Source organism: Diabrotica virgifera, chromosome 1, assembly GCF_917563875.1.
Source record: "Diabrotica virgifera virgifera chromosome 1, PGI_DIABVI_V3a".
Taxonomy (NCBI): domain Eukaryota; kingdom Metazoa; phylum Arthropoda; class Insecta; order Coleoptera; family Chrysomelidae; genus Diabrotica; species Diabrotica virgifera.
Genome location: NC_065443.1, coordinates 57,385,244 through 57,398,466, shown reverse-complemented (window position 1 = coordinate 57,398,466; position 13,223 = coordinate 57,385,244). Strand labels below are relative to the sequence as shown.

The window sequence follows — 13,223 nt, the reverse complement described above, 5'->3', positions numbered from 1 at the left end:
TCACCGTTGCATGTGGTTGTCTTTTTAAAGACAGATCACATGCTATGATTTTTTTTGTGACGGATATTCTTGAGTTGAGGTTGATTTCATGTAATCGAATGAACTATCTTTCAGTAAAGTCGTCCCAGGAACGCAACTCATAAATATTGGCAATATCATTTTAAAGTCTTCTACTTTAAAATGTATTATATGTATCTGAATTGCCGATATAAATGAGTCAAATTAAATAAATTATTAGAAGAATTTTTTTACTAAGCAACAACATTTTTGTTTATGTTAATAGTATTTTGTATTTTGACAACGGCACCCGATTTGGGCGTCGAAACGTTAATAAAAATCATTTTTTAATAATATTGCGGCTTATTTCCCATTCTAAATAGTTAAAATTATTAGTTGATTTTGTCGGTATCTTTGAGACATTTTATTTCTTCGGTGTAACTATCTACACTTCTCCAAGAAATTAACGGACCACCTTAAAAAAGGGTAACATTTAATGTCTTGAATTTCCTAAACCTGTTGTTCGATATAAGTGATTTTTTTATTATGCTATAGCCTTATTCTTTAACAATACTGCTATAGTAATATATTGCTAGACAAGTACATTGTCATTGTATGCCGGGTATAACAATCAAACTGTGATTTTTTCTCGTAACCCTGCGAAGTATTCTAGCATTTATAAAATACTGAAATTAAAGCCTAACAATAGCCTCATATTTTCTTAACATTCTGGTTTTTGATTCATTAGCTTATGTTGAATAATAAAAAAGTTAGGTACTGTAACAACTATGAAATCTGCATAAAACAATAATGATAATGTTTTATAAACGTATGTCCGCAAATGCTCCGTTTTCCGAGATAGGGGGTGTTGCAGTTTGTCTTACAAACTAATGATTTATTTATTGCCCTTAAACCGGTTAAGATATGCAAATGCAATTTGATGGGTTTTAAGTGGTATTTATTGCGCATTTTTGATATACAACTAGGAATCTAATATTCACCAGTGGCGCGCATACGGGTAATATGATCTTCATGTGCGCCAAGGGTAAACATAAAATACTTAATAGTATATCAAAAAATGCACAATAACTACCACTTAAAACCCACCAAATTTCATTTGCATATCTCAAACGGTTTTAGATCAATAGATAAATCGTCAGTTTGTCAGACAAATTTCAACATACCCTAGCTCGGAAACGAAGCATTAGCAGACATACGTTTACAAAGCAAATTGCCATTATTTTTGCATGCGGAATTACCCCGTAAAATTTGCCATACTTATTTAAAACACCCTTTATTGACGAAAAAGAAGGCTACTTGTTAAAGTACCTAACTTTTTTATCATCCAACATAAACGAATAAATAAAAAAAATTGAATAGTAACACGTTGACGGACAGTGCGTCAAATGTATAAGCAACTGTTGTGACAAGTATTTTAGAAAAGTTTTATAGGGAAATTTCTGAATTTCTTTTAGCGCTTATAGTTTATGGAAACAATGAGTTTTTAACACTTTTTTTTGTAAACATATGGACGAGACTACGGACACCGTGTCACATTTAATATGCATCCGTGACATTTTTTGACACCGATTTTTTATCACAACTCGATATTTTAAAAGTGTCGTCTATACACGTTGTGTCACATTAAATCATTGCAAATGAGACGTCTATACAGTTTCTGTCTGTCTACGTGTTAAGAACATATGAGGCTATATTTGGGGTTTACTTTCAGTATTTGATATATGCTAGAATATTCCACAGGGTCACGTGAAAAAATCACAGTTTGATTGGTACATCCGGTATACAATGACAATTTACCTGTCTAGCAAAATATTATTACAGCGATGTCGTTAAAGAATAATTCTATAATATGTTAAAAATCCCTTATATCGGACAACAGATTTAGGAAATTCGATACATTAAAAATTACCAATTTTTAAGGTGGTGTACACTTATCTTAATGTTTTTATTAATTTATGTAATTATTATAGAATATTATTTGTAATATTTAATGTACGGAGTGCTATTTGTACCTAGATAAATATTAAAACCCTTTTTAATTTAATTTAAAATTTATTTTAAACAAGCAGTTCTTTAACTGTCATATAAATATAAAACAAACTAAGATACATTTTGGTTCAAATACGATATTGTTATTTACTGTCTATATTATATGACAACTTTTTACACAAGGTCCATTATCAGACTTTCTTATGTATCCTGGTAGACAAGTACAGCCTGGAAGGCATATTGCAGGGCAAATATCACATCTAGGAGGGAATCTCTGCTGGCAGGTTGGTTCTTTACAACAAGATTTGCATTCTATAAATTGCTGATTTGGACCACAACGATCTAAAAATTAAAATATTTGTTATAAATTTATAACGTCTTTGTCGTAAAGTCAACAATTTGGACAGTCCTAAAATTCCTAATTCCTAGTTTGAAATTTTCTAAACAATTTTGCGTTGGCAGATTGGATCTCTAAAAAATATGTGTGTCGTGTATTAATTTTTGATTTGGACTAAGAAAAAATAAATCCAAAATTAAAACATTTTTTAAGTAAACTTTTAAATTCTTAAAATTTCCGAATCTTTAAAATTTCTTCTAGTTTTCACGATTTTTCTTAGGTATAATGTCTATAGGTACTTCGAACATATTTCGATATAAATAAAATAGAAAAATTGGCCAAATATAAAAGATAAGGGAATATTATTCATGAGATTTATTGAGTGAAATCTTTGTTTTATAACTTATAACTTTACTACCATTCTATTGTTTTTTAGCCGTTGCGTTTTCTAGATTTTGAACAAATCTAATGATAAATCATTACAATCTTTTTACATAAAATGTACGTAAATAAAGCTACACCACATCAACATCGGCTTTCGCCTAGGGCTTAGGATCGACTGACTCGTGTGCAACGGCTGTTCACACGAAACCCTTCTCCACGTCAGTCCTAATCTAATGAATTTTTCGAAAGTCTGTTTATCAAAACAAATACATGCAAAAATTAGTCTAAAAGATCTTTATTGTTTTATATACCAATTTTATTTTAATTATAACAGTTAAATCTTTTAAAAATATTAGTTTCATCAAACATCATCGAATACAAAAAAAAATTGTAGAATTTACTTACCTTTTTGGCACTGGATTTGTGCAATCGCGATAATTAAAAAGGAAAATAAGATTATCGCCTTCATTTTACAGCAGGTGAATTACCTCATAATAATAAACAATTAAAACTGTTGTGCTGCTTATATACACAAAAACATAAAATTATATATTCTGCACACCACGTTGCCGATAAAAAATCCCAAAGGAAAGTATATTCTATATTGCGTTGATAAATAATATCAAGTAAAACCTTGGACGGATGAAAAATAAACTAGGGGAAAACCCTTATTTGTTTTTAACCTTAATTCAGAATATTAAATAATTCCGCGGAAACAAATATACACACATAGAGAAAGTCCAGGAATATTTTTAAAAAGAGACGTAATTTCTTTTTTAATTGTTGTGAAAAAATAATAATCAATTTTTAATTATTAAGTAGTTGTATTTAATATATAACAAAATTTGTTTTTTTTTTTTTTTTTTTTTTTTATTTAGAAATAACCGCATTAACCACGAAGGTCATCAGCGGGGTAACGAGAATACAATTAATGAGTTTACAAAGGTATGAAATTGTGTACAATTAAATCTTACTTACTAGGTTACATTTATTAAGGAATTGGAAAAGAGGTTTACAGTCGGTTTGCAGGTTAAGAATGTCTTTCATATTATTTGAATAACCAGATATAGATTGTTTGTAAGCGGCGAATTCATCACATTCTGTTAGCACATATTTTACTGATACTGGTATATTACATCTTCTGCATTTTGGTGCTTCGGTATGTGTAATGAGATGCTCATGAGTAAGTTTACAGTGTCCTAACCGAAGACGAGATAAGATGACTTGGTTCGATCTGTTGGTTGTATGTGGATTCCATGGACCAGTATCTTCTTTAACGTCTCTTAACTTGCTCGTGGATGTTTTCCATTTTTCACTCCATAAATTGAGAGTCATTGATTTTAGTAATTGTTTTGTATCTGCGGCTGGAATTGATTGTTCTGCCAATGTTGGTAATTGCGCAGCTGTGTAAGCCCAACGATCAGCGTTTTCATTTCCCTCGATTCCAGAATGAGAGGGAACCCATAGAAAAACTATTTTTGAGTCTGTTTGATGCAGACTGTGTAATATTTCTTTGATTAATATGACTATTGGATTTTTCGTAAAGGTTTGTTGTATGAGTCTCAATGAATTGAGTGAGTCAGATATTATTAAGGAGTGTTTGGTTTGTGCATTGGAAATGTGCTTCAACGCTTGTAATATGGCATAAAGTTCACCATTTAAGATGCTGTAGGAGCTGGGAAGCTTAAATAAATATTTGGTTTCATTGTTTATGTATACTGCTGCTCCTACACCTTGGGAAGACTTGGACGAATCAGTGAATAAGTGGGTATAATTTTTATATTTTGCGACTATTTGTTTATAATTTTGATATATAAGACGTGGATTGGTATCGTATTTATTATATTTCGTCAATTGGGTGTTTACATGTGGGGTTCTGATAATCCATGGAGGAATGCTGTGTTCATTCATTAACCACGTTCTGGGGAAATTTTGGAGATTTAACGTTGATATATACCGGTGAATTCTGATATAAAAGGGTGGTGGAGAGGTGCTATGTTGAAAAGTTGATTTGAAACGATTACAGAACGTGTTTTTGCGAGCAGGAATTGATGGTATTGATGCTATTCTGGAGGCATAGGATAAACTAAGAATTTGTCGTCTGAAAGATAGAGCTGGTTCGCCCAGTTCGCAGTATAGGCTTTCTACAGGCGTTGTCCTGTAAGCCCCTAGAATTATTCTTATTGCGGTGTTGTGTATAGTATCTAAGCATTTTAATATTGAAGGACGAGCAGTTGTGTATGCAATACATCCATAATCAATTTTCGATCGAATAAGGCTTCTGTATATTTTTAGCAGCATTAGACCATCAGATCCCCAAGACTTGTTTGCTAAGCATCTTAATAAATTTAAGCCCTTTTGACAAGAAAGAGTTAGTGTTTTAATATGATTTTTCCACGACAGACGTTCGTCGAATATCATGCCCAGAAAATTTATGTGTGGAGTATAGCTTAGTTTCTGGTTGTATAGGAATATTGATGGTCGATGCTGCTCTGGTATGTTTCTTTTTGAGAATAATATGCAATTTGTTTTGTTTGGGGAGAAATTGTACCCAGACATTATAGACCAACGTTCGAAGGATGTTATGCATTGCTGAAGGCTTTGAGCCATGGTGCTAAGACATCTTCCCTTGATAAACACGATCATGTCATCTGCGTAAAGTCTGGCTACAACTGGTTTCTTTAAATCTTTTAAGACATCATTCATAGCAATTAAAAATAAAGTTGGGCTGAGAATTGATCCTTGTGGTGTGCCGTTTAATTGTTTCTTGGTTGATGATATTGTTCCAGAAATTCGGACTTGGAATTCTCTTTGAGATAAAAAATTGCGTATGAAATTTATTATATTGCCTTTCAATCCCCAGTGATGTAGTTTATTTAGGATGATTTTATGGCATGTAGAATCAAAGGCTTTATTAATGTCAAAATAAATTGCTAGACATTTATCTTTAGTAGCAAATGCTTCGTGAATATGACTTTCTAGGTCAATAATGTTATCAAGTGTGCTTCTAGATGGTCGAAATCCGGATTGTTCGGGAATTAATAATTTGTGAGTTTCCAAAAACCATATTAGTCTCTTGTTGATTATTTTTTCTAGCAATTTACTCATGGAGCAGGTTAGGGAGATTGGCCTGTAAGATTCAGGCAAGAGTGAAGATTTGTTAGATTTAAGTATGGGGATGATTGTTGCTTTCTTCCAGATTAAGGGGAAGTCACTATTATTCCACATGTGATTAAAGATATTAAGCAGGATTTGTTTCGCCGTTTCTGGGAGATTTTTTAGAAAAACTGGAGGGATGTCATCGGGACCAGAAGAACTGTCTTTTAGTGATGAGAGAGATTCCTCCATTTCTTCTTTTGTCAGTGGCTTGTTTAGAGAATTAAGGTTTGCCAGCTCTTTGAATTCCGTAGGGAGGGCAATGTTATCATTAGTTATATTTCTGTTTATGGAAAGCTTATGATAATAGTCTGCGAATGCTTCACCTATTTCTTTTGTTTGGTTTATTCGTTTGCCGTCATAATCTAATGCTTTAATGACATGGTAAGTTTTGTTTCCATAAATACCTTGTATCTTCCTCCATGCCGATGATATTGTAGTGTTTCTGTTTATGCTTCCTACGAACTTCTTCCATGACTCTTTTTTACTTTTGTTGGTAATATATCTTGCTTTTGCCCTATGTTTTTTGTATTCAATTATACTTGTTGCGGTTTTCTCCCTCCTACATCTATTTAGAGCAGATTTGCTGTTTTGTATTGCTGCGGCACATTCGTCATTCCACCAAGGCACAGGTTTAAATTTCTTGATATGTTTTGTTTTTCCTATTGAAAATTCAGCGGCTTTTATGATTATTTCGTTAAGTTGAGTTACTGCTGTATTTGCGTCCTTCCACTCATTAATTTTGTATATGTTATTCTCAATGGTTTTTGAGAAAGAGCTCCAGTCGGCTTTCTTTATTTTCCATTTCTGATGGATACTATCTCCGTTTGATATTTTGTCTTTTATAATTGAATTCGTTAATTTTATAGGAAAGTGGTCACTGCCTAGTAAGTCATCCATAACTCTCCATTCAAGGTAAGGACTAATAGTTGGGCTACATAATGAAAGATCGATGCAAGAAGAATTGCCAGTAGCTATATTGAATCTAGTATTGCTGCCATCATTCAGTAAACTTATGTTCATGGTGTTGAATATGTTTGATAGAATTTGTCCCCTTCTGTCTGTTTTTTGAGAACCCCAGGAGTAATTGTGGGCATTAAAATCTCCTAGAAGAATGAAAGGAGTTGGAAGTTGATTAACTAGAGACTCCAGTTCATCCTCAATTAAATAATGGTCAGGAGGAATGTATATGTTGCAGATGGTGTAATTTAGTTGTGCTTTAATTTTTACGGCTATCGCTTCTAGGTTTGTATTTATTCTAATTTGTGTTGCTTGTAGATTCTTTGAGACGTAAATGGCTACGCCGCCACTCGCAACTTGTACATTTCGGTTTTTAACGAATTCATTGTATCCCCTCATTTTGTGGACATTTTCGTCTCGGAAGTGAGTTTCTTGTAGACACAATATGTCCAGAGAATGGAGGGCTATGATATGCTGTAGCATATTTAAACGGGTATAGTACCCATTTAAGTTCCACTGGAGTAATGACTCGAATGTATTTATTGGGTATCTTGAGATGTATTTGAGATATCAGATTGGGTATCACTTAAATCTTGGGATTGCTTTAGTAATTTCTTTTTTAGCCTTGTGACACGAGTTTTTAGCTTCTTAGTGTTTGCGTGAGGATGTAGTTCTTCTAACATATCTATTAGCTTTGGAATATCTTCTGTGAAGTCTTCCGCAATGCTAAGAACATCCCTCGATCCGTATGTATTTTCTAGGAGCTGTTTAAGCTGGTGGCTGTTGATTATGAAGTGAGGAGAATGAGAGTCGATATAGTTTATAATAGATTCAGTAAGTTCTATTTCTGGATCTGATGTATTAGATTTGGGTTTTTTGTTTTTCTGAACGACTGTTTGGGGAAGAGAGAAGGTAGAAGTATTGGGTGGCATTTGTTCTTCTGGAGTGGCTGGGGTCATATCTTCAGCTGTTCGTTTTGTTGCGGATGAAGTTGTTGACTTAGTAGTTTTGTCCGAGGTTGGGATATTTTCAGATTGAGCAGTGTGATCTGGATTTGTTACCAGATTGGATGTGATCAAAGCAGTATTGGCGACGTTTGCACAATTTTCTACTACTGAGGAACTTTCGGGTAGAATATTATTTATTGAGTGGGAATTTAAGTCATTAGGAGATGTTTCATCCGGTTGAGATATTGACGAGATTGGAACATTATGTGTGAGTTGTGATGATTGTTGGGAATGTGGGTTAATATTGCCCGAAGGGCATTGGGATGCAACATGACCCGATAATTTGCAGGTGAAGCAGCGTTGACTGTCTAGGGCTAAAAAGATATGATATGATAGATTATCATGTGTTATTTCTAAGAATTCGGGGATGGTAATATCTGGGGAAGGAGCGATATACACCTGTCTTCTGAAGCTGAGTATGTGTTGGTATTCTGGATTTGATGCACCTATTCTAAGAAAGTTTATTGGAGAAACTAATTTTAATCCAATATTTTCCAGTAAGGTTACAAGAGTTTCGTGTGGGATCGTTGGGCTTACATTCGATACTAGTCTGTCTGCTGGTGAAATTAGACGTCTTGCTTTGATGACTTCATTATTGACAACAATTTGACCATGATTAGTTAAAAACTCATCAACCAGTGATTTATTGGTTAGATAAACACATATTCTGTTGTGTGAAATTCTGCTACAGAAAATTATGTTTATTAGTTTTACCAGAGGTCCCAATTGGAGAAGATAATCTTGAAGTTTTGCTCCCTGAATGGAGCCGAAGATAAGTGCCTGGTCTTTGTTAGGATACTTGTAGATATTTTTTGAGACAGTGCTTGCATAAGATGTGTTGGAGGTATTCATATTATTTAAATTATTATCTGGGTGAGTGTTGGTGGATGAAGATTGATTTGTAAATGTTGGTTGTGACATTTTATTTAAAATATTCAAATTTGCTAAGTTATTTTGTTAAATATAATTATTGTCCAAAACATTTTTCCCAGGCCGACCCTGCCTTTTGTTGTTAAAAATTCTTTATTTCGCTAGGCGAGTTTTTACTAGCTAATTACTTTTCAGTCTTGTGTATCTGATATGTAACTTCAATCAGCCTAACAAAAATCGTCTGGATGCAGTTAATATTAAAAATTTACTCACAGTTGCTGTTCTTGGTATTTTATGTCACTGCACTAGTAAAACTTAACTATTAAAAGCACAAAATTTGTTAAAATGTCAAAATATCGAGAAATACAATTAAAGGAAAATTAGGTCATTACAAAATATGATCAAAATACGAAGATGACTACAACGTCTACTACAAAAATTTAAAATAACCGCCGAAAAGTATAACCTGACACTATTCACAGAGAAAACCCAATCGATGTGGCACCTATGTACGCCGTTTCTCCCGCTTGGCGGCGCTAGTGTAGTTGGAGGTCAACGTTTTGACTATTCGTGAAGATTGTATATGGTGTTTTTGATTACGATTTAATAAATAATAAATTATGGCCGAAATATATGGATCTTGGAGACTGTTTCTGCGTTGAAAAACTAATTGAGAAGGAATGCGAGAGTTACTGGAAAAAGGAAGCCCTTATCGAATCATAAACTATATTAATCATCCTCTCAATGTTTTATTTCTATAGCTCAGAAGAGGGTATTTATTTAGTATTGACTCACTCCCCACACGAGTCTGACAACTGTGAATAATATGATATGTGATCTGCCTTACTTTTTTATCAATTTAAAATTCACAATTAAGTGCGCTCAGCATTAATTTTTGTTTTTATCTCATTTAAAAATGTGATATTTTCAAAATATGGCCGCCATGACAGTTGCGCATTTGGTGTAAATTTGGTTTAAGTATGGGTTGAGCGCAGTCGATTGTGCAATGTTGTCTTATTTAAAAAAAATTATATTTCCTTATGGAAATATAGAATGTGTTAATTTAATTAGGTACAATTATTTAGGTGTTTGTCTACGTGAAAGGCGACCTTAAATTTAAGATGAAATTAGAAAAATTTAGGGTTAGGTTTGATCAGGTTATGTTTTAGTCACTAAAGAATATTTGAATGGTACCTACTAGGTCACTTTAATTTTCAGTCATTAACTTGTTTATATTATTTTCGATTAGGTTAGGTTTGATCAGGACATGTTTTAGTCATTTTAAAGCATATTTTAAAGATAATATGTCACTAAAATTCAGTTATTAACTTTTTTATATTATTTTCGATGACGCTAGGTTAGGTTTGGTCAGGTTATGTTTTAGTCTCTAAAAAATATTGAGAACTTGAGAATTATTTAAAATTAGTATTTCACATTTTTCTATATTATTATTATTGCTTCAAATATAAATTTTTTTATATGTTCACTCCATAAAAAGCGATTGTAGATGTGGCAACAGTGTGAATGTATATAAAATTACATATCTTAATTTGTGCGTTTATAATATATTTTGATCTGAATTTTATAGTGAAGTATTCTATTTTTTACACTCGAATCTAGGGGCAATACGTAATCTGTTTCAATAAAATGTTTATTGCAGATACGTGCGTTTATAGTTTATGTTTATCCCTTCTTATTGCTACAATCCATTTTTTTCTCTTCAGAATATCTTTGAGAAACATATGTCCTGATGTTCTCGATAAGCACAAATGCATAGCACAACATTGAGGGATTTTATTTTCTCGAGTTTAATTCACACAGCGAAACAAATATGCAATATTTACTTGGAAATAGATTGATTTGAAGTGTTAACGTAAGATGACGTGACCTCCAACTACACGAGCGCCACCTACGTTGAGCTTTCCAGATTAGCTGCCGGAAATATCTAGCGACAGACATCTGTGGCATGAAACAAAACAGCAAGCAACGAAAGAAGCGAGAATATCTAGTTTACTGAGGGATATAATCTGGCGGAATAAATATATATGAGCACCGAAAGCAAAGTCCGCATTTATAAAATATGTGTTAGGCCCGGCGCAAATTGAACCTAAGCGAGACACAACCTGCGCCGGCGGGACGGGTGACCCGTGCAGTTATTTTTCTAGCGAACGGCATATTGAACACAAGCCAACCCGACCGTTGTCTGTCGCCGTAACAAATAGAGACGGGCAAAATCAGTGCGGACGTGTAACGGTTACTTTTGATACCGGTTCTCAGTGGTACTGGGTACAAATACTGATTACAAAATACTGATGTATCTGATCCTTGTATTGAATTGAGTAGGCGACTTTAAATCCGTATTTCCGTACTTGTAACGTTTTAAATACCTACCATTCACTAGTACTCGTAGCGGCATGACTTTCGAAAACATCGAATTTGATCATAATAATAGGGCGCATAAAAAGATATCTTATACTGAATATTTTATTTCTGCACACAATATGCAGATATATATAATTATTTAAAATAATATCAGAATTGTTTAATGATCCCTCCGTTAAATTTTTAATTTTATATCTTCAATGTATTTAAAATATTAGTAATATCTCCAATTATGATTTTAACTGTGTAATAAATATACCACACCAATAACGCATTATTTGCATGAGTGCATTTTTCTATAGTCAAAACTGCTTACCTATTATATTTTATATCTCGTCTACATATTTTTTTTTTTGTGGGATCGGTATTCACCGGAGGGACCGCAGACGTTCGGAAACACTTAGCGTCTCTTTGCAAAGACAATGACGTCGACTTTGCAAAGTAACAAGACACTTACTCAACACACACACTACACATTACTCCTCTGACTTAGTGATAAGTCATACAATTACGCGGCTAAAGGTTCTAGTTCTAAACAAAAGCCAGAATCAGAGAAAAAAAATATTTTGTTTTTAAGCATAAACAAAAATGTAGATACCTAATATTATGATGACAAATTTTATTTGAGGGTAATGCGATATTCACAGATATCCTTAACGGTTTTTAAATAATGAATCATTTTTCAATGATAATGTTGTGTAGATTTAAGAAATGCATAATACAAAATGTTTATACCTATATAAAGGGGATTACGCCATCATTTGTGACATTGTATTTCTAGGCCTGGATCCCGCGTACCAAAAAAAAGTTGATTAATAGCAAGCTGAAAATTTGTTACCTAATAGCTTAACGGTGTCCCGTCAAACAAACTTTGATGTATGGGAACACTGGAACAGAGGAAGTTTTAATTGTGGAACAGGTTAAATATTTGAAAGGTCATACTACTAAAACGTCCCATGTATTTTGTCGGACAGAACATCCAATTGATTTGTTACCCTTTCATTAAACTCATATGCAAAAATCAGACTGGTATTTATCACCAACTGTGCATTTTAATAAGTCCGACACGTAGACCATGTCAAATGACAGGAATTATGACAGGTGATAAATAGCAGTCTAATTTTTGCATGAGAGTTTAACGAAAGGGTAAGAAATCAGTTGGAAGTTCTGTCCGATAAAATACATGGGAGGTTTTTGTAGTCTGACGTTCCAAATCTTGTTCCACAGTTGACCTGTTCCACAATTAAAACTTCCCCTGTTCCAGTGTTTCCATACATTAAAGTTTGTCCGACCCGATACCGTTACGCTATTAACAAATTTTCAGCTTGCTATTAATCAACTTTTTTTTGTTACGCGGGATGCAGGCCTATTCGTTTTAAGTAACCTTTTTTCTAATAATGTGTTCTTGTAAAGGCATATCTGGTATCGCCGTTTATTTTGTCTACGAGTACCTAATAAAGTTAGCAGAATTTTAATGACAAAGCGGTGTTGGGTTTTGATTAATATGTACTAATATTTTTATTTATCATAGTAAATTGTATTTACCATTCGTATTCAGTTCGTTTCCTATCTTCTCCCATACCTCGTCTTTTAATTTCGTCCTCATATTCATATAAACGTCGTGGCTGGTATATACGATGGAATAATTTCGAACCAGTTCTATCAGCTTTTCAACGTCCATCTCGCAAACAAAAACACAACTGAGAATTGAGTCACGCGTCCCACGATCCAAGAAAACTGTACGCCGATGACAAACCTTCCCAAGCTAGACCTGCGAACGCATGAACTGATAGTAGGATGCGCAGAACGGTCTACGCAGTTCGCCGATGCAGGTTGTGTCTCGCTTAGGTTCAATTTGCGCCAGGCCTTAGACCCGTACTGACATACGCAGCTGAGACAAGGGCCGAGACAACAAAGACCAAACAAATAATGTCAGATAATGTCAATGTAACAACAGAGATGAAAACCCTGAGATCCATAAGAGGTATCACACTCAGAGATACGAAACGAAGACACATTGAGAGAGTTAGGCGTTCAGGATGTAGTGAGATGGACAAGAGACGACGACACATGTGGAGAGACCACGTAGCTCGGATGAAACCTGAACGTATGGCACAATG

General features: G+C 33.8%; 1 protein-coding gene across 1 annotated transcript; it reads right to left on the bottom strand.

The window, feature by feature from the left end:
- Window positions 1–2,050: 2,050 nt before the first annotated feature.
- On the bottom strand, window positions 2,051–3,291 carry LOC114328758 (venom serine protease inhibitor-like). Its single transcript, XM_028277714.2, has 2 exons — window positions 3,134–3,291; window positions 2,051–2,349 (listed from the first exon to the last, which is right to left on the bottom strand). Exons 1-2 carry the CDS (start codon window positions 3,195–3,197, stop codon window positions 2,162–2,164), a joined length of 252 nt encoding a protein of 83 aa, XP_028133515.2. The 5' UTR covers window positions 3,198–3,291; the 3' UTR covers window positions 2,051–2,161.
- Window positions 3,292–13,223: the final 9,932 nt, after the last annotated feature.

What these genes read in the sequence shown, in the direction of transcription:
- LOC114328758 (XM_028277714.2), bottom strand. Translation starts at nt 3,197, where the DNA reads ATGAAGGCGATAATCTTATTTTCCTTTTTAATTATCGCGATTGCACAA. An exon ending in ACAAATCCAGTGCCAAAAAG is followed by an intron (nt 2,350 to 3,133) that starts GTAAGTAAATTC and finishes TTTAATTTTTAG; the next exon opens with ATCGTTGTGGTCCAAATCAG.